Raw genomic sequence first — 20,170 nt, forward strand, 5'->3', positions numbered from 1 at the left:
TATTTTTCTTACCTTGAAAATTTTCAATTGACTATTTTTCCCTGCGGGCTGTTAGGCTCGCGGGGGCAGAAAATGCTTCATTTTATTGCGTCATTCTTGGCGCAAACTTTTTTGGTGCAAAATTTTGTCATTTCCTGCGTCGCCGTTGACACCGGAAGTTGTTTGTAGTTACGTCATTTTGTTGACGCATGTGTATTCAGACGTTTTTTTGGGCAAAAAAAATGTGGGCGTCGGTTTCGACGTCAGAGGATGTGGCATCATACTTGGCGCCAAAAAATATGGGCGTTGTACTTAGGGCCAATAATGTGGGCGTCATACTTGGTGCCAAAAATGTGGGCGTCATACTTGTTCCACTTTTTTCTCACATTATTTAAGTCTCATTTTTTTGTTGCTTCTGGTTGCTAGAAGCTTGTTTATTTTGCATTTTTTCCCATTCCTGAAACTGTCATTTAAGGAATTTGATAATTTTGCTTTATATGTTTTTTTCTATTACATATTGCAAGATATTCAAAACACTGTTCCTGTATCAAGAAATGCTGAGGGATTCCTGTTGACTGATATCAGTCCTACTAAAGCTAAGTTCATTTATTTTAATGTTATGAATGTTTATCTTTAGCTATGGTTTGTAATAAGTTATCATGATAAACTTTTACATGCAGAATCCATTAGTATTTATGCTTTATATATTGCTATTCTTTTTATATCTTATGTACAAGATATACTTAGAAATTTATAAGAATATTTTTCTGATTCTATTTTAAAGGCTTTGTCTGACGTCCCGCCTTCTAATAAAATTTTTAGGTCTTTTTCAAACTTCTTTTTTAGTTGATGAAGTTTCAAATGACCAACAACATATTGAATTATCCTTCTCTGATGGTATTTTTTTCTCATTCAGAATTTTTCTTCATCAGATTTTGACACTAACAAATCTACTTTTTTTCTTTATTAGAGTACATTTGTTCTTTGTTCAAAAGGTGTTGATTATTTTGGATATTGAAATATCTAGTTCTTTTGATTTTAAAGACTAGCTAACATTTAAATTCTGCTTATTTATCTTCTGTGGTTTCTTCAGAGGTTTTTTTCCAGTTCCTGATACTAGTGAATGGAATAGGCTGAGAAAAATTTCTTATAGTCCTTCTTTAAGGTTTTTAAATTGTATTCATTGCCGGCAGTTAATTTTCAGTTTTGAGGAAAGATTCCCCAAGTTAAATGGGGCTATCTCTACTCCTGCTAAATATACTATTATTCTTATAGCAAATAGTATTTATTTTTTTCCTTCAGATGGTCGTATCTTATTTAAGGAAAATTATTTTCAGGTACTTTTCTTAGACCTGTAATTTATTTGGCTGATGTTGCAATTGCTTCATCTTTCTGGTTGGATACTTTAAGATCAAGTATCGGATTATGATTTGTTTAGCATTGTTAAAAGGACAAAATCTTCTACTTATTTGAAGTTCAGACTAAGTGCTATTGCATTGTCTTGTTATCTTGCATTTGTTGATTGTGCAAGTGCAGTGTGTTGTCTGATCCTTTAACTTGATTAACATGCTAACAATTTCATTTGTGTTGTCATTTTATTAAATATTTTCGCAAATTTGGTTTAATCTATGTCTTTAGCTATTTTAGCTAGAAGAACTTTGTGATTTCAATCTTGGAATGCTAATTTGATTTCTAAAATCCATATTTCTTTTTTTCCAAGATATTCAATTATTTGGTTCATAATTGGATTCAATTCTTTAACTGTTACTCTGGGCTTCAAGATTGAGTTCTAAGACTATATCTTAAGCTTATATTAGTTTTTGTTCTTACTAAGGAACGGAATCCTGATTTCTTCCCCAAGTAACATGTTTATAATTGGAAGTTTTTTCTTCTTCATTCAATTAAGTCTTTTAAAAAAAAATCAAAAAAAAAATCAAAGTCAGCTCCCCAAATTTGCATATAAGTGCGATTCTTATTCCAGCTTGGCTGGTAGGGGCAGGTTAAGACTTTTTTGAAATTTGTTTGGTTGTATTCGGTCCAAACTTCTTAAACTTTGGGTACAGAATAGGTTTCAGAGTAAAACCGTCTGTGAGAAGTCTTTTTTCTCTATCATATTCCAGCTATTCCAGTAAGACTAACACTTTCCTGAAGTGTGTCTCAGACATGGTGTTTTCTGGGGTATTTTTTCCAGTTTCATTTTAGGAACTGGGTTTTGGGGTTTTATTCAAGACTATTCATTGTTCCAAAGATAGAAAATCTTTTTGAACTGTCATATAAGTGTACCATCTTTTAGAATTGTGTTTATATGGTCTATTCGGCCTTTTTGGTCAGTGATGGCATTATTTGTCTACAATAGATACAATAGATGCATATCTTCATTTTCTGTTTTCATTCAGATTATTTTTATTTTCTGAGATTCTCTTTTTTGACAAGCATTACCAATTTGTTGTTTTTCCTTCTGGTCTAGCGACAGCTCTAAGAATCTTTTCAAGGTTCTCAGTGTTCCTTATTTGGACGGTATCGTGGTACTGGCTCAGTCTTTTTGTTCTGTGGAATCTCATACGATTCAACTTTGTTGTTTCTTCAAGACATGGTTAGAGGATCTTTTTCTCAAAAGTTCCTTGTTTCCTCACACAAGGGTCAACTTTTTTAGGTTCCCAGATAGATTGTGTCAATGTTTTTGTCTCTAACAGACAAGTGACAAGTTTATTGGGTTCCGTTTGTCGGAACCTTCAGTCTCTATTATTTCCTTCAAGTTGCTATATATGCATGGAAGTTTTAGGTTTCATGGCTGCAGCATTGGATTTGATTCCCTTTGCTCATTTCATAGGAAACCTTTCCAGTTTTTTATGCTGAATAATGGTGCAGGGATTCTAGGATATCACTTTTTATATCTTTAAATCCTAATGTTTAACTATCTTTGATTCGGTGGTTAAGATCACCATCATTTAGTTCTACAGGTCTCTTCGGTTCTTTTAACCTGGACCATGATCTCTACAGATGCGAGTCTTTTAGGTTGGGAGACTGTCTGAAGATCTCTGTCAGCACAAGGGGTTTGGAAATCTCAGGAGGCGAGATTACCATTTGATATTTTGGAACTCCGTGCATTCTCAGAGTTCTTCAGTTTGGTTTCTTTTTGAAGAAGATACTTTTTTCAGACAGACAATGTCATAACTGTGACGTATGTCAATCATCAGGGTGGGACTATCAGTCTTTAGGCTGTGACAGAAATATCTCGGATATTTGCTTGGGCTAAATCCAGCTCCTATCTAATTTCTGTGGTCTTTTTCCCAGGTATAGACAATTGGGAAGTGGATTATCTCTGTTAATCAAGCTTTACATCCGGGAGAATGGTCTCTTTACCCAGATATGTTTTTCATTTTTTTGTGAGGGCTTCCAGAAATAGATCTGATAGCATCTCATCTAATCAAGAACTTCCCAGGGGCCTATACAGGTCCTGGGATCCTCAGGCGCAAGTAGTGTATGCATTAACACTTCTTTGGAATTATCAATCTGCCTATATTTTTTCATCTCTGGTTCTTCTTTTTAGAATGTTTTTTCTAAATCATCAGAGAGCAATCTTTGGTGTGGCTGGTGGCTCCAGCATGGCCACACAGGTTTTGGTATATGGTTCTTGTTCGGATATTCAGTTGCCAATCTTGGTTACTTCCATTAAGGCCAGACCTTATATCTTAAATTTTTATACCATCAAATTAATAATTTGAATTCCTGATGAAAAAAATGAATGTTAAGAAGTTTCTCTGACTCAGTGATTAATAATATGTTGAAGGCTCGTAAATCTGTGTCTAGTAGGATTTATTATCGAGTTTGGAAGATTTACATCTTATGATGCTCTTCTTATGAATTCTCTTGGCATTCTTTTAGAATTCCTAGGATTTTATAGTTCTTCATAAGGTTTTGTCTGCATGTTCCTTGAAAGGACAATTCTCTGCTTTTTCTGTGCATTTCACAGTAAGAATTGCTAAATCTTTCTGATATTCATTGTTTTGTTCAGGCTTTGGTTCGTATCAAGCCTGTCATTAAGCCAATTTCTCCTCCTTGGAGTCTTATTTTGGTTCTGAAGGCTTTACAGGCTCTTCTGTTTTGAGCATATGCTTTCTTTGGACATTAATTACTTTCATGGAAAGTATTGTTCTTTTTAGACCTCTCTTCAGCTAGAACAGTTTTTGAATTATCTGTTCTTTCTTGTAAATCTCCTTTTTCTGATTTTTCATCAGGATAAGGTGGTTTTTGCTGTCCTCATTTCAATTTTTACCTAAAGTTGTGAATTCTTACAACATTAGTAGAGGGATTATTGTCCCTTCCTTGTGTCCTAATCCTAAGAATTCTTTGGTAAGATTCTTACATTCTTTGGATGTGGTAAGAGTTTTGAAATATTATGTTGAAGCTGCTCAGTTTTCAGACAGTCTTCTAGTCTATTTGTTATCTTTTCTAGTTTTAGGAAGGTCAGAAGGCTTCTGCCTTTTCTTTGGCATCTTGGTTAAAGCTTTTGATTCTTCATGCTTATTTGGAGTCGTGTTAATCCCCGCCTCTGAGGATTACGGCTCATTCTACTAGGTAAGTTTCTACTTCCTGGGCTTTTTAGGAATGAAGCTTCTGTTGTTCAGATTTGCAAAGCAATGACTTGGTCTTCTTTGCATACTTTTACTAAATTCTACCATTTTGATGTTTTCTCTTCTTCAGAAGCAGTTTTTGGTAGAAAAGTACTTCAGGCAGCTGTTTCAGTTTGATTATTCTGCTTATATTTCAGTTTTTTTCATTATAAAAATTGAAACTTTTGATTGGGTAGTGGATTAATTTTTTTCAGCGGAATTGGCTGTCTTTATTTTATCCCTCCCTCTCTAGTGACTCTTGCGTGGAAGTTCCACATCTTGGGTATCTGCTATCCCATACGTCACTAGCTCATGGACTCTTGCTAATTACATGAAAGAAAACATAATTTATGTAAGAACTTACCTGATAAATTCATTTCTTTCATATTAGCGAGAGTCCATGAGGCCCACCCTTTTTGTGGTGGTTATGATTTTTTTGTATAAAGCACAATTATTTCAATTCCTTATTTTTGATGCTTTCGCTCCTTTCTTATCACCCCACTTCTTGGCTATTCGTTAAACTGAATTGTGGGTCTGATGAGGGGTGTATTTATAGGCATTTTAAGGTTTGGGAAACTTTGCCCCTCCTGGTAGGAATGTATATCCCATACGTCACTAGCTCATGGACTCTTGCTAATATGAAAAATGAATTTATCAGGTAAGTTCTTACATAAATTATGATATATATATATATATATATATATATATATATATATATATATATATATATATATATATATATATATATATAAATATAAAAAGAAATATTTTGGTACTGCTAGTACTTAAGATGGCGGCGACATTTGTGAGGTTGGGGAGGGAAGAGAGCTGTTTGAGAGGGATCAGGGGGTGGGATGTGTCAGGTTGGAGGCTGATCTCACACTTAAGCTAAAATTAACCCTACAAGCTACCTAATTAAACCCTTCACTGCTGGGCATAATACAAGTGTGGTGCGCAGTGGCATTTAGCGGCCTTCTAATTACCAAAAAGCAATGCCAAAGCCATATGTCTATTTCTGAACAAAATGGATCCCAGAGAAGCATTTACAACCATTTGTGCCATAATTGCACAAGCTGTTTGTAAATAGTTTCAGTGAGAAACCTAGTTAGTGAAAAAGTTAACGATTTTTTTCATTTGATCGGATTTCGCGGTGAATTGGTGGCATGAAATTTACCAAAATGGGCTTAGATCAATACTTTGGGTTGTCTACTAAAAAAAATATATACATGTGAAGGGTTGTTCAGGGATTCCTGACAGATATCAGTGTTACAATGTAACTATCGCTAATTTTGGGATAAAAAAAAAAAATAGCAATGTGCTACTTGTACTTATTGCCCTATAACTTGGAAAAACGTAAAAATTAGGTATTTCTAAACTCAGGACAAAATTTAGAAACTAAACTATTTAGCATGGGTGTTTTTTGGTGGTTATAGATGTTTAACAGATTTTGGGGGTCAAAGTTAGAAAACTTTACATTTCACTTGTTTTGTTAAAATACTTTTTAATCTTGAAAGCCGCTTCAGTGATTTCCCCGCCCGTCGCAAGCCTCTTCATATGTCAAAAATTACAAATCCGACTTCCTTCAATCACGGCGGTGCCGCAGGCAATGATTCCCCTGGGGGGGAAGCCATGATTGGTGGATGCCGTATTTATAATTGCTGACGTATGAAGTGACGAGCGGCAGGAGGGGGAATCACTGGAGCGGCTTTCAAGATTAAAAGGTATTTTAACAAAATGAGTGAAATGTAAAATTTGATGAATGAAAGTGCCCCTGATTTTAATAGGGTTTTTAAAAACCGGGCACTGTTTCATCAAACTTGACATTCACTTTAATGTTCCATAACCTAAGGAAAAAGCCTTGCTTTAGTGGAATATTGCATCACTTTTAGAGATGTATTGAAATCTAAAGGTTCATAAAACAATTGCATATTTAGTTTACCTGTTTGTGAAAAAGTAACATTTGCTTTTTGTGTTTTATCTCAGAGCACTAAAATCGTGTGGCTCTGGAGGAGCAGCTCATGTTAAAATGGTCGTAGAGTGGGACAGAGAAACCAAGGAATAGTAAGTATATAGCTGGTTTTACAAATGTTTTAATACAGTTTGACTCTGTGCCGTTTGCACTGAAACAAATTGTACAAATGAATTAAAGTAGCATATATAAAATTATAACTAGTAAAGAAAATACAATAATGCTTTAGCTGTACATACATTTAAACCATTTTTGTGCATGTGTCCCCTAAAAGAGTTAAAGGGACAGTCTAGTCAAAATTAAACTGTCATGATTCAGATAGAGCATGCAGTTTTAAAAAAACTTTCTAATTTACTTTTAGCATCAAATTTGCTTTGTTCTCTTCATATTCTTTGTTGAAAGCTAAACCAAGGTAGGCTCATATGCTAATTTACCTTGAAGGCCTAGTTCATGTGTTCCATATAGATAATAACATTGTGCTTACTCCTGATTGGCTAAAATGTATGTCTGTCAAAAGAACTGAGATAAGTGGGCAGTCTGCAAAGGTTTAGATATAAGGTAATCCACAGAGGTAAAAAGTGTATTAATATAACAGTGTTGATTATGCAAAACTGTGGAATGGTTAATAAAGGGATTATCTATCTTTTTAAACAATAACAATTCGGGAGTAGACTGGTCCTTTAAAGGAACATTTAGGATTTAGCGCTCTAATGAACTGATCATCCCCTAATCGAAGCTGCAGCCTATTATCTAATATTCTTCATTCTCTTGGTAGTCTTTGTTGAAAAGTATATCTAGGTAGGCTCAGGAGCAGCACTGCTCTACAAGGAGCTAGCTGCTCATTGAAGGCTGCACATATATGCCTCTTGTCATTGACTCATACCATTTGTTCAGCTAGCTTCCAGTAGTGCATTGCTGCTCCTTCAGCATTGCTGCTCCTTCAACAAAGGATAGCAAGAGCATGAAGCAGATTTGATAATAGCAGTAAATAGGAAAGTTGCTTAAAATTGTAAGCTCTGTCTGAATCATGAAATAAACATTTGGGTTTCATGTCCCTTTAAGTTGTAAGATTACAGTAAAGTTGCTTGTTAAATACCAATAACCAAGGGAGTTTTTTCCAATCCTAAACACTTCAAAATGTTTAAATTGACCCATTAATATATTTCAAATTAATATTTAGTAGAGAGATATAAAATGTTCTAGCCTTTGGAAGACGGGGAATTCAGCACTCAACTTTATTTCTAGGACAAATACTCTAAAACCAATATTATAACAGCATTGTAATAACTCTGAATACAATTTAATAGGAAATTGACATTCCTTTAGGGCACTGGTTTTTAAACCTGTCCTCGTGCCTCCCTAACGGGCCACATTTTGAAGATATCTGAACTAGAGCACAGGTGAAATAATCAGCTGATTAGTAAACGGTTATTTTACCTGCTCTCATCCAAGGTAATCCTGAAAACCTGGCCTGTTGGGGAGGGCTGAGGACAGGTTTGAAAACCAGGGGTTTAAGGTGTATCACAAAGCGAAAAAGCCTATTTCTTTCCAATAGCATGGAGAGTCCACGATACTAAACAATTTAATTTTAATTTTCAAGTCCGCTATCTTGTTAGTTAAGTAAACATTAAAATATTTACTTATTTTCCACTATTTAAACAACTAATATAGTTTAAAAAGTACATCTGCATATTATTGTGACTAGGCATAGGCATATTTGGCAGCTTCGGCTGTTTTTGGTGCTGGATTGATTCTTGTGAAAGATCACTACATTAATTAAGATCTGTGCAAATCCTGATCTTTGTGTGGTGATCTTTCACAAGCATAAATCAGTCACCGAATTAGCCGAAGTACACTAGGGGGCCGCCTGTTGAATTCGGCAGCTAACAGATGCCCCTGCCTAATTCTGACTGTTTTCTTTCAATATTTTCTTTGAATAGATCATTATATTTAGCATTGATTTACTATTTAATGTTCCTGTACGTGTGTATGCATATTTCCCATATACTGTTGCATTTGTAGATTATTTTAAAAGGTCTTAATATCAGCATGAGGCCACCTGAGAAATTGCTCATAAAAATTAAATATGTGCACAGTGAAGACATGGATAGTCATAGTTTAGGTAACACCCTGCTTTGGTCTTTTATCATAACCCATACTTGCAAAAAGAATGGTATTATCGTGAGACCAGTACTGTACTTTAAAGGGTCAGTGTACTGTGATATTTTTCTGCTACCTGTATGAAACTTTAAATACTGGAGTACTTTCTATAGAAAAGCTATGTAAACAAAAAGTGGTGAAGAAATCACACTCCCAGTGGTGGTGTGTGTATGTGTGGGGGGAGAGATAGGTACTAAAAAATTGTCAGGACAAAGTTTTGTGTGTGTATGTATGTATGTATGTATGTATGTATATATATATATATATATATATATATATATATATATATATATATATATATATATATATATATATATATATATATATATATATATATATATATATGAGAGAGACTCATTTACAAAAATAAACATAAAGGAGCAATGTTCTATACATTTAAACTGCAGCTGGTATAACAAGTAATTGAAAACACATTAAGGGAGAACCAATTTTATAGTACACTGTCCCTTTAACTTACTTGCTGTATGGGCACAATTTCTATTATCAAATGTTGCTAATGTGGATATTTTATATTTACACAAGGTTATTCACCTGCTTTTTGTTTTGGTGATGGATCATTCCCCCTGCTGATTATGTGGTTTTGTTGGGATAGAGGAATACAAAGATTAAGGCTTTAGTCTTTGCTAGAGTTCTACTTGATATGGTACTATAAGGTTACCGTTCCCAACTGGTTCCCTCTTCATTAAAGGGATATTAAACCCAAATTATTTCTTTCATTATTTAGATAGTGAATACCATTTTAAACAACTTTCTAATTTACTTCTGTTATCTAATTTGCTTAATTCTTTTGACATTCTTTCCTGAAAAGCATATCTAGATAGGCTCATTAGCTTCTGATTGGTGGCTGCACATAGATGCCTCATGTGATTGGCTCACCCGTGTGCATTGCTATTTCTTTAACTAAGGATATCTAAAGTGTAAAGCAAATTAGATAATAGAAGTAAATTGGAATGTTGTTTAAAATTGTATTCTCTGTCTAAATTATGAAAGAAATTTTTGGGGTTTAATGTCCCTTTAACAGCATTGCAGAATTTAATGACAGATTTGCCTTTTTTTTACCCTGATTGCCACGTGCACGTTCACTTCTTGAATCTTTCATCATTTTTTTTAGACTACTCTTGGCTGCAATATTTATGCTTAAAGGGACAGTCAACACCAAAATTGTAATTGTTTAAAAAGATAGATAACGTCTTTATTACCCATTCACCAGCTTTGCACAACCAACATTGTTAGATTAATATACTTTTATAATATTTAAACCTCTAAATTTCTACCTGTTTCTAAGCCACTACCGACGGCCTCTTATCACATGCTTTTTTATTTGCTTTTCGCAACATGAGACTGCTAGTTCATGTGGGCCATATAGATAACACCCGTGAAGTTGTACACAGCACTAATTGGCTAAAATGCAAGTCAATAAATAATAAATAAAATGTCATGTGATCAGGGGGCTGTCAGAAGAGGCTTAGATACTAGGCAATCACAGAGGTTAAAAGTGTATCTAAAAATAACCATGTTGGTTATGCAAAACTGGGGAATGGGTAGTAAAGGTATTATCTATCTTTTTTTAAACAATACAAATTTGAGTTGACTGTCCCTTTAATTACAATTACATTTCGTTTTTAAACATGCGTAAACTTCGTTAATTTTTTTTTCTACCCGTACTATAGACGAGATCTAAAATGTTACTCGAGTACAACTTTGACAAGCTGCAGTTGGAATAATACAGCTACTAATTATTGCTAATTATATTTATAATGAAGATGTTAAATCTATTCCTATTCTTTGCAGCCTTTTTGGTAACACTGAGGAAGAATACGTCCCTGACGCTGAAAGCGTGCGCCTGCAGAGGGAGGTGCATCACCAGCCTCAGTGCTGCAGCCTCGCACAGTGCTTTCAGCTGTACACCAAAGAGGAGCAGGTACATTCTCACGGCTATTGCTGACGCCTACGTCTTGCACTTTGTACTACACGTCCGTCTGTGCTTAGCCAGCTAGCACAATTTAAAGGGACATGAAACCCACATTTTTCTCTCTCATGATTCAGAACATGTGATTTTAAACAATTTTCCAGTTTACTTCTATTATCTAATTTGTTTTGTTTGTATAAAATAATACTTAGATTGGCTCAGGAGCTGCTGATTGGTGGCTACACATATGTCTCATGTTATTGGCACACCCATTGCATTCAGCTAGCTCCCAGTAGTAAATTGCTACTTCTTTAACAAAGGATACAAAGAGGATGAAGCAAATTGTATAACAGAATTAAATTGGAAAGTTGTTTCATACGGTATGCTCTATCTGAATCATGAAAGATAAATTCGGATTTCATGCCCCTTTAATGTCGGTTACCTACTGATGCTTTACTGACTGGCCCTGCATGATCTAAAGGAATTTCTCTCTTTATAGCCGGCTGTAAGCAGATGCACGGAGTACGCTGCACCCAGCTCTTTAACCTGGGAACTACAACTACTCCTAGATTGTGTGTATAGTTTTAGAGCTTTATCATAAGATAAGATATTTGACTCTTATAAAGCAGAGGAAGATTATAAAAAAAATGCGTCCCACTTTCAGTTTCCATTGTCTGAAAGGTTATTAAAGGGATAGGAAAGTCAAAATTAAACTTGCAGGATTCAGATAGCGCATGTAATTTTTAGTCCCTTTTAAATTCACTTCTATATTAAAATCTGCTTTGTTCTCTTGGCATCCCTTGTTGAAAAAGAATATGCACATATCCTCCACTAGAGGGAGCTAGTTGCTGATTGGTCCCTGTGTTCTGTAATATTTTCCTACTGCGTTACGTTTCCCTACCTACAGCCACGCCTACAAAAAACTTGCAAAGGCAGTTGTGCACGCATGTGCTCAGTCTACAATAGACTTGTAAATATACTACAGAGCACGCATGCGCTCATTGCTGCAGTCGGAAAATATTACAGAACTGGTACGTCCATAATTTTGGCACTTTCTGGGGCAATTTAAATAACAATGGCAAAAAAAGGCTTCATATTAATGAAAAACGTTCAATCATTTAATCAAACTAATCCGTGTTTTGCCACTGTTATTTAGATGTCAACAGCTAGTGCCAAAATTAATCAAACAAATCACTGGGACAGAGCGGTCAGTCCTACAGTGTGCAGAAAACTACGTACCGCAAACACTGATAGTTCATAGTGTGATGGGGAAATTTTAAACAGTGCCAAAAAAAGGCTTCATATTCAAATTTAATGTTCGGTTTTGTTTGATTAATTTTGGCACTAGCTAATGACATCTAAATAAGTGGCAAAATTCGGATTTGTTTCATTAAATGATTGGATGTTTTTCATTAATATGAAGCCTTTTCTTTCATGTAATTAGCAAGAGTCCATGAGCTAGTGACGTATGGGATATACATTCCTACCAGGAGGGGCAAAGTTTCCCAAACCTCAAAATGCCTATAAATACACCCCTCACCACACCCACAATTCAGTTTTACAAACTTTGCCTCCGATGGAGGTGGTGAAGTAAGTTTGTGCTAGATTCTACGTTGATATGCGCTCCGCAGCAAGTTGGAGCCCGGTTTTCCTCTCAGCGTGCAGTGAATGTCAGAGGGATGTGAGGAGAGTATTGCCTATTTGAATGCAGTGATCTCCTTCTACGGGGTCTATTTCTTAGGTTCTCTGTTATCGGTCGTAGAGATTCATCTCTTACCTCCCTTTTCAGATCGACGATATACTCTTATATATACCATTACCTCTGCTGATTCTCGTTTCAGTACTGGTTTGGCTTTCTACAAACATGTAGATGAGTGTCCTGGGGTAAGTAAATCTTATTTTCTGTGACACTCTAAGCTATGGTTGGGCACTTTGTTTATAAAGTTCTAAATATATGTATTCAAACATGTATTTGCCTTGACTCAGAATGTTCAACATTCCTTATTTTTCAGACAGTCAGTTTCATATTTGGGATAATGCATTTGAATTAATCATTTTTTCTTACCTTCAAAAATTTGACTCTTTTTCCCTGTGGGCTGTTAGGCTCGCGGGGGCTGAAAATGCTTCATTTTATTGCGTCATTCTTGGCGCTGACTTTTTTGGCGCAAAAAATCTTTTCCGTTTCCGGCGTCATACGTGTCGCCGGAAGTTGCGTCATTTTTTGACGTTATTTTGCGCCAAAAGTGTCGGCGTTCCGGATGTGGCGTCATTTTTGGCGCCAAAAGCATTTAGGCGCCAAATAATGTGGGCGTCTTATTTGGCGATAAAAAATATGGGCGTCGCTTTTGTCTCCACATGATTTAAGTCTCATTTTTCATTGCTTCTGGTTGCTAGAAGCTTGTTCTTTGGCATTTTTTCCCATTCCTGAAACTGTCATTTAAGGAATTTGATCAATTTTGCTTTATATGTTGTTTTTTCTCTTACATATTGCAAGATGTCTCACGTTGCATCTGAGTCAGAAGATACTACACGAAAATCGCTGTCTAGTGCTGGATCTACCAAAGCTAAGTGTATCTGCTGTAAACTTTTGGTAGCTATTCCTCCGGCTGTTGTTTGTATTAATTGTCATGACAAACTTGTTAATGCAGATAATATTTCCTTTAGTAAAGTACCATTGTCTGTTGCAGTTCCTTCAACATCTAAGGTGCAGAATGTTCCTGATAACATAAGAGATTTTGTTTCTGATTCCATAAAGAAGGCGCTATGTCTGTTATTTCTCCTTCTAGTAAACGTAAAAAATCTTTTAAAACTTCTCTCCCTACAGATGAATTTTTAAATGAACATCATCATTCTGATTCTGATGACTCTTCTGGTTCAGAGGATTCTGTCTCAGAGATTGATGCTGATAAATCTTCATATTTATTTAAAATGGAATTTATTCGTTCTTTACTTAAAGAAGTACTAATTGCTTTAGAAATAGAGGATTCTGGTCCTCTTGATACTAATTCTAAACGTTTGGATAAGGTATTTAAATCTCCTGTGGTTATTCCAGAAGTTTTTCCTGTTCCTAATGCTATTTCTGCAGTAATTTCCAAAGAATGGGATAAATTGGGTAATTCATTTACTCCTTCTAAACGTTTTAAGCAATTATATCCTGTGCCGTCTGACAGATTAGAATTTTGGGACAAAATCCCTAAGGTTGATGGGGCTATTTCTACCCTTGCTAAACGTACTACTATTCCTACGTCAGATGGTACTTCGTTTAAGGATCCTTTAGATAGGAAAATTGAATCCTTTCTAAGAAAAGCTTATCTGTGTTCAGGTAATCTTCTTAGACCTGCTATATCTTTGGCTGATGTTGCTGCAGCTTCAACTTTCTGGTTGGAAACTTTAGCGCAACAAGTAACACATCATGATTCTCATGATATTGTTATTCTTCTTCAGCATGCTAATAATTTTATCTGTGATGCCATTTTTGATATTATCAGAGTTGATGTCAGGTTTATGTCTCTAGCTATTTTAGCTAGAAGAGCTTTATGGCTTAAGACTTGGAATGCTGATATGGCTTCTAAATCAACTCTACTTTCCATTTCTTTCCAGGGTAACAAATTATTTGGTTCTCAGTTGGATTCTATTATCTCAACTGTTACTGGTGGGAAAGGAACTTTTTTACCACAGGATAAAAAATCTAAAGGTAAAAACAGGGCTAATAATCGTTTTCGTTCCTTTCGTTTCAACAAAGAACAAAAGCCTAATCCTTCATCCTCAGGAGCAGTTTCAGTTTGGAAACCATCTCCAGTCTGGAATAAATCCAAGCCTGCTAGAAAGGCAAAGCCTGCTTCTAAGTCCTCATGAAGGTGCGGCCCTCATTCCAGCTCAGCTGGTAGGGGGCAGGTTACGTTTTTTCAAAGAAATTTGGATCAATTCTGTTCACAATCTTTGGATCCAGAACATTGTTTCAGAAGGGTACAGAATTGGTTTCAAGATGAGACCTCCTGCAAAGAGATTTTTTCTTTCCCGTATCCCAGTAAATCCAGTGAAAGCTCAAGCATTTCTGAATTGTGTTTCAGATCTAGAGTTGGCTGGAGTCATTATGCCAGTTCCAGTTCCGGAACAGGGGATGGGGTTTTATTCAAATCTCTTCATTGTACCAAAGAAGGAGAATTCCTTCAGACCAGTTCTGGATCTAAAAATATTGAATCGTTATGTAAGGATACCAACGTTCAAGATGGTAACTGTAAGGACTATCTTGCCTTTTGTTCAGCAAGGGCATTATATGTCCACAATAGATTTACAGGATGCATATCTGCATATTCAGATTCATCCAGATCATTATCAGTTCCTGAGATTCTCTTTTCTGGACAAGCATTACCAGTTTGTGGCTCTGCCGTTTGGCCTAGCTACAGCTCCAAGAATTTTTACAAAGGTTCTCGGTGCCCTTCTGTCTGTAATCAGAGAACAGGGTATTGTGGTATTTCCTTATTTGGACGATATCTTGGTACTTGCTCAGTCTTTACATTTAGCAGAATCTCATACGAATCGACTTGTGTTGTTTCTTCAAGATCATGGTTGGAGGATCAATTTACCAAAAAGTTCATTGATTCCTCAGACAAGGGTAACCTTTCTGGGTTTCCAGATAGATTCAGTGTCCATGACTCTGTCTTTAACAGACAAGAGACGTCTAAAATTGATTTCAGCTTGTCGAAACCTTCAGTCACAATCATTCCCTTCGGTAGCCTTATGCATGGAAATTTTAGGTCTTATGACTGCTGCATCGGACGCGATCCCCTTTGCTCGTTTTCACATGCGACCTCTTCAGCTCTGTATGCTGAATCAATGGTGCAAGGATTACACAAAGATATCTCAATTAATATCTTTAAAACCGATTGTTCGACACTTTCTAACGTGGTGGACAGATCACCATCGTTTAATTCAGGGGGCTTCTTTTGTGCTTCCGACCTGGACTGTAATTTCAACAGATGCAAGTCTCACAGGTTGGGGAGCTGTGTGGGGATCTCTGACGGCACAAGGAGTTTGGGAATCTCAGGAGGTGAGATTACCGATCAATATTTTGGAACTCCGTGCAATTTTCAGAGCTCTTCAGTTTTGGCCTCTTCTGAAGAGAGAATCGTTCATTTGTTTTCAGACAGACAATGTCACAACTGTGGCATACATCAATCATCAAGGAGGGACTCACAGTCCTCTGGCTATGAAAGAAGTATCTCGAATTTTGGTTTGGGCGGAATCCAGCTCCTGTCTAATCTCTGCGGTTCATATCCCAGGTGTAGACAATTGGGAAGCGGATTATCTCAGTCGCCAAACGTTGCATCCGGGCGAATGGTCTCTTCACCCAGAGGTATTTCTTCAGATTGTTCAAATGTGGGAACTTCCAGAAATAGATCTGATGGCGTCTCATCTAAACAAGAAACTTCCCAGATATCTGTCCAGATCCCGGGATCCTCAGGCGGAGGCAGTGGATGCATTATCACTTCCTTGGAAGTATCATCCTGCCTATATCTTTCCGCCTCTAGTTCTTCTTCCAAGAGTAATCTCCAAGATTCTGAAGGAATGCTCGTTTGTTCTGCTGGTAGCTCCGGCATGGCCTCACAGGTTTTGGTATGCGGATCTTGTCCGGATTGCCTCTTGCCAACCGTGGACTCTTCCGTTAAGACCAGACCTTCTGTCACAAGGTCCTTTTTTCCATCAGGATCTGAAATCCTTAAATTTAAAGGTATGGAGATTGAACGCTTGATTCTTGGTCAAAGAGGTTTCTCTGACTCTGTGATTAATACTATGTTACAGGCTCGTAAATCTGTATCTAGAGAGATATATTATAGAGTCTGGAAGACTTATATTTCTTGGTGTCTTTCTCATCATTTTTCTTGGCATTCTTTTAGAATACCGAGAATTTTACAGTTTCTTCAGGATGGTTTAGATAAGGGTTTGTCTGCAAGTTCCTTGAAAGGACAAATCTCTGCTCTTTCTGTTCTTTTTCACAGAAAGATTGCTATTCTTCCTGATATTCATTGTTTTGTACAAGCTTTGGTTCGTATAAAACCTGTCATTAAGTCAATTTCTCCTCCTTGGAGTTTGAATTTGGTTCTGGGAGCTCTTCAAGCTCCTCCCTTTGAACCTATGCATTCATTGGACATTAAATTACTTTCTTGGAAAGTTTTGTTCCTTTTGGCCATCTCTTCTGCCAGAAGAGTTTCTGAATTATCTGCTCTTTCTTGTGAGTCTCCTTTTCTGATTTTTCATCAGGATAAGGCGGTGTTGCGAACTTCTTTTGAATTTTTACCTAAAGTTGTGAATTCCAACAACATTAGTAGAGAAATTGTGGTTCCTTCATTATGTCCTAATCCTAAGAATTCTAAGGAGAAATCATTGCATTCTTTGGATGTTGTTAGAGCTTTGAAATATTATGTTGAAGCTACTAAGTCTTTCCGAAAGACTTCTAGACTATTTGTTATCTTTTCCGGTTCTAGAAAAGGCCAGAAAGCTTCTGCCATTTCTTTGGCATCTTGGTTGAAATCTTTAATTCATCTTGCCTATGTTGAGTCGGGTAAAACTCCGCCTCAGAGGATTACAGCTCATTCTACCAGGTCAGTTTCTACTTCCTGGGCGTTTAGGAATGAAGCTTCGGTTGATCAGATTTGCAAAGCAGCAACTTGGTCCTCTTTGCATACTTTTACTAAATTCTACCATTTTGATGTATTTTCTTCTTCTGAAGCAGTTTTTGGTAGAAAAGTACTTCAGGCAGCGGTTTCAGTCTGAATCTTCTGCTTATGTTTTTCATTAAACTTTATTTTGGGTGTGGATTATTTTCAGCAGGAATTGGCTGTCTTTATTTTATCCCTCCCTCTCTAGTGACTCTTGTGTGGAAAGATCCACATCTTGGGTAATCATTATCCCATACGTCACTAGCTCATGGACTCTTGCTAATTACATGAAAGAAAACATAATTTATGTAAGAACTTACCTGATAAATTCATTTCTTTCATATTAGCAAGAGTCCATGAGGCCCGCCCTTTTTTTTTTTTTTTTTTGTGGTGGTTATGATTTTTGTATAAAGCACAATTATTCCAATTCCTTATTTTATATGCTTTCGCACTTTTTTATCACCCCACTTCTTGGCTATTCGTTAAACTGAATTGTGGGTGTGGTGAGGGGTGTATTTATAGGCATTTTGAGGTTTGGGAAACTTTGCCCCTCCTGGTAGGAATGTATATCCCATCGTCACTAGCTCATGGACTCTTGCTAATATGAAAGAAATGAATTTATCAGGTAAGTTCTTACATAAATTATGTTTTTTTGCCACAGCTAGTGCCAAAATTATGGATGTACCAGTTCTGTAATATTTGTCGACTGCGACAATGAGCGCATGAATGCTCTGTAGTATATTTACAAGTTTATTGTAGGCGGGTTCTGTAATTTCTTCTGCGGCACTGAGCGCATGCGTGCACAACTGTGTTGCAGTAGGAGAATATTACAGAACACCTGCACACATTTGTCTCTTGTGATTGGCTAACTAGAGTTCATGTAGTGGTCAGTAGGAAGATAATTTTACAGTAGAATGTATTTTTTTTTTTTCTTCTTTAGTTGACAAAATGTTATTTGGTCAGGGGTGCCCCAACTTTTCATACAGAAAGAGCAGCAGTTTAAAATAATGTAAGTCCTATACAGAATGTTAGGGATTTAAATTGGTAATCAATGCTGGGGTTAATGCAGTTGGTGTATGATGCTTTTTTTTAAATATCATTTGAAGTTCTTGCGTAATTGTCTGATACTCACTTATATCTGTACATCACATCAGAAGAAAAAAAATCAAACACCAGGGAGAGGGCATCCCAGGCTCAGTGTGAAATATTTTTAATATGTATTAAGCTTTTCTGCTTACAAAAATAAACAAGTTACATTCTAAAAATAAAAAGATAAATGCAGCTAACCACACCGTCCTCGAAGCTTGGCTGCTTCATTTGGTCCGTGCTCCCTTCACGTGGGTTTTTTATTAACAGGTTGAATAGTTGTTAACGTGTGGCAGCACTAAATAAGATCTAAGCATTTCTATTTTTTTATTTTTTATTAGAAATACTTAGATTTAACCAGTGGATGAGAATTGTAATATATAACGATATGTGGACAAGAGATTGCAAACATGGGAGACTAGTTACATTTAATAGCACCAAATGCCTTTTTCACCCCATTAAAGGGACAGTAAAGTCAAAATTAAACTTGAATGTATTGGGTAGATCATGAACTTTTAAACAAATTCCCAATGTTCTTCTGTTATCAATTTTTCTTATTTCCCTCTTGGTATCTTCTGTCTTTTTATAAAAACAGTTCCGGAATCTTAGTGATATTTTAGATGGAGTTTCATTCAATTTTTCTGTGAGTTCAAGGTTTGAATTGTTCTCCAATCAACACTTTCCCCATATTGCACTTTTGTTGTAGCTAGAGTGCTGATTGGACAACAATACACCTTAGCTGACAGAATAATTGACTTTTGAAGTGGGCAAAGCGCAGGGGTATTTGATTTTTATATCTATATTAAAAAGTAAGTTATAGCGCAACTTCATTACAGCTGATGAAATTAACTCCATCTAAAATATCACTAACATTCTGGATCTGTTTTTATAAAGTGGAGAGTTTACCATCACTTTAAAGAGTAATGCTAGGCGACCTCAGGAGCGTGCACATGTCTTTAGCCATCTGGCAGCAGTGTTTGCAGCATTGTTTTATAGCAATGTTATAGCTAGTTGCAAACACTGCTGCCATACATTGCTAAAGACACATGCATGCTCCTGAGCTCCTATCAGCCTTACCTAGCTTTACTCTCTAGCAAAGGATTAAAAAAAGAACAAAACAAATTTGATTATAGAAGTAAATTGGAAAGTTGTTTAAAACTTCATGCTCTATCCAATCTGTTTAATTTTGACTTCTGTTGGCCAAGACTTTATAAGGAGGAGGAGAGTTTGATACAACAAACACTCTTGAAACATTTCCCTTAAAGGGACATTATACACTCGATTTTTCTTTGTATAAATGTTTTGTAGATCTTTTTATATAGCCCATACAGTTGTTTTTTTTTTTTTTTTAATTTTAATGTATAGTTTTGCTTATTTTTAAATAACATTGCTCTGATTTTCAGACTCCTAACCAAGCCCCAAAGTTTTAGGAGAATACTGATGTATACCTACTCCAGCTTGCTCCTGTTTGTGTAAAGAGTCTGTTCACATGCAGAGGAGGGTGTCTGTTAGTTCCCACTTAAAGTGGGTGTTCCAGCTACCTTTTTAACAGAGCTAAATTGAGAGTTTCTAAGTAAGTTTTTAAACGGTTTTACACTGGATTTTTATATCCGTATCTGTGCATGTTATTCTTTATAGTAGTGTCTATTACATGCAGTTATTTGAAAATTGGTGTTTACCCCCGTCCCTGTAAGAGGGGGGGGGGAAAAAGCGCTTGTTGAGGACTTTTTGGGCGGTGTGCATTACTGTGCATTCTCACTGAACGCCCACCTAC

At 36.2% G+C, this 20,170-nt stretch overlaps 1 protein-coding gene across 1 annotated transcript in view; it reads left to right on the forward strand.

Moving 5' to 3' along the window:
• USP31 (ubiquitin specific peptidase 31) overlaps window positions 1-20,170 on the forward strand; it is a 118,137-nt gene that overhangs the window by 61,030 nt on the left and 36,937 nt on the right. Inside the window, exons 10-11 of the mRNA XM_053694398.1 lie at window positions 6,576-6,653; window positions 10,534-10,663. Coding sequence (XP_053550373.1) covers window positions 6,576-6,653; window positions 10,534-10,663 — 208 coding nt within the window. The remainder of the gene's footprint in view (window positions 1-6,575; window positions 6,654-10,533; window positions 10,664-20,170) is intronic.

This window comes from Bombina bombina, chromosome 11 (assembly GCF_027579735.1).
Source record: "Bombina bombina isolate aBomBom1 chromosome 11, aBomBom1.pri, whole genome shotgun sequence".
NCBI lineage: Eukaryota > Metazoa > Chordata > Amphibia > Anura > Bombinatoridae > Bombina > Bombina bombina.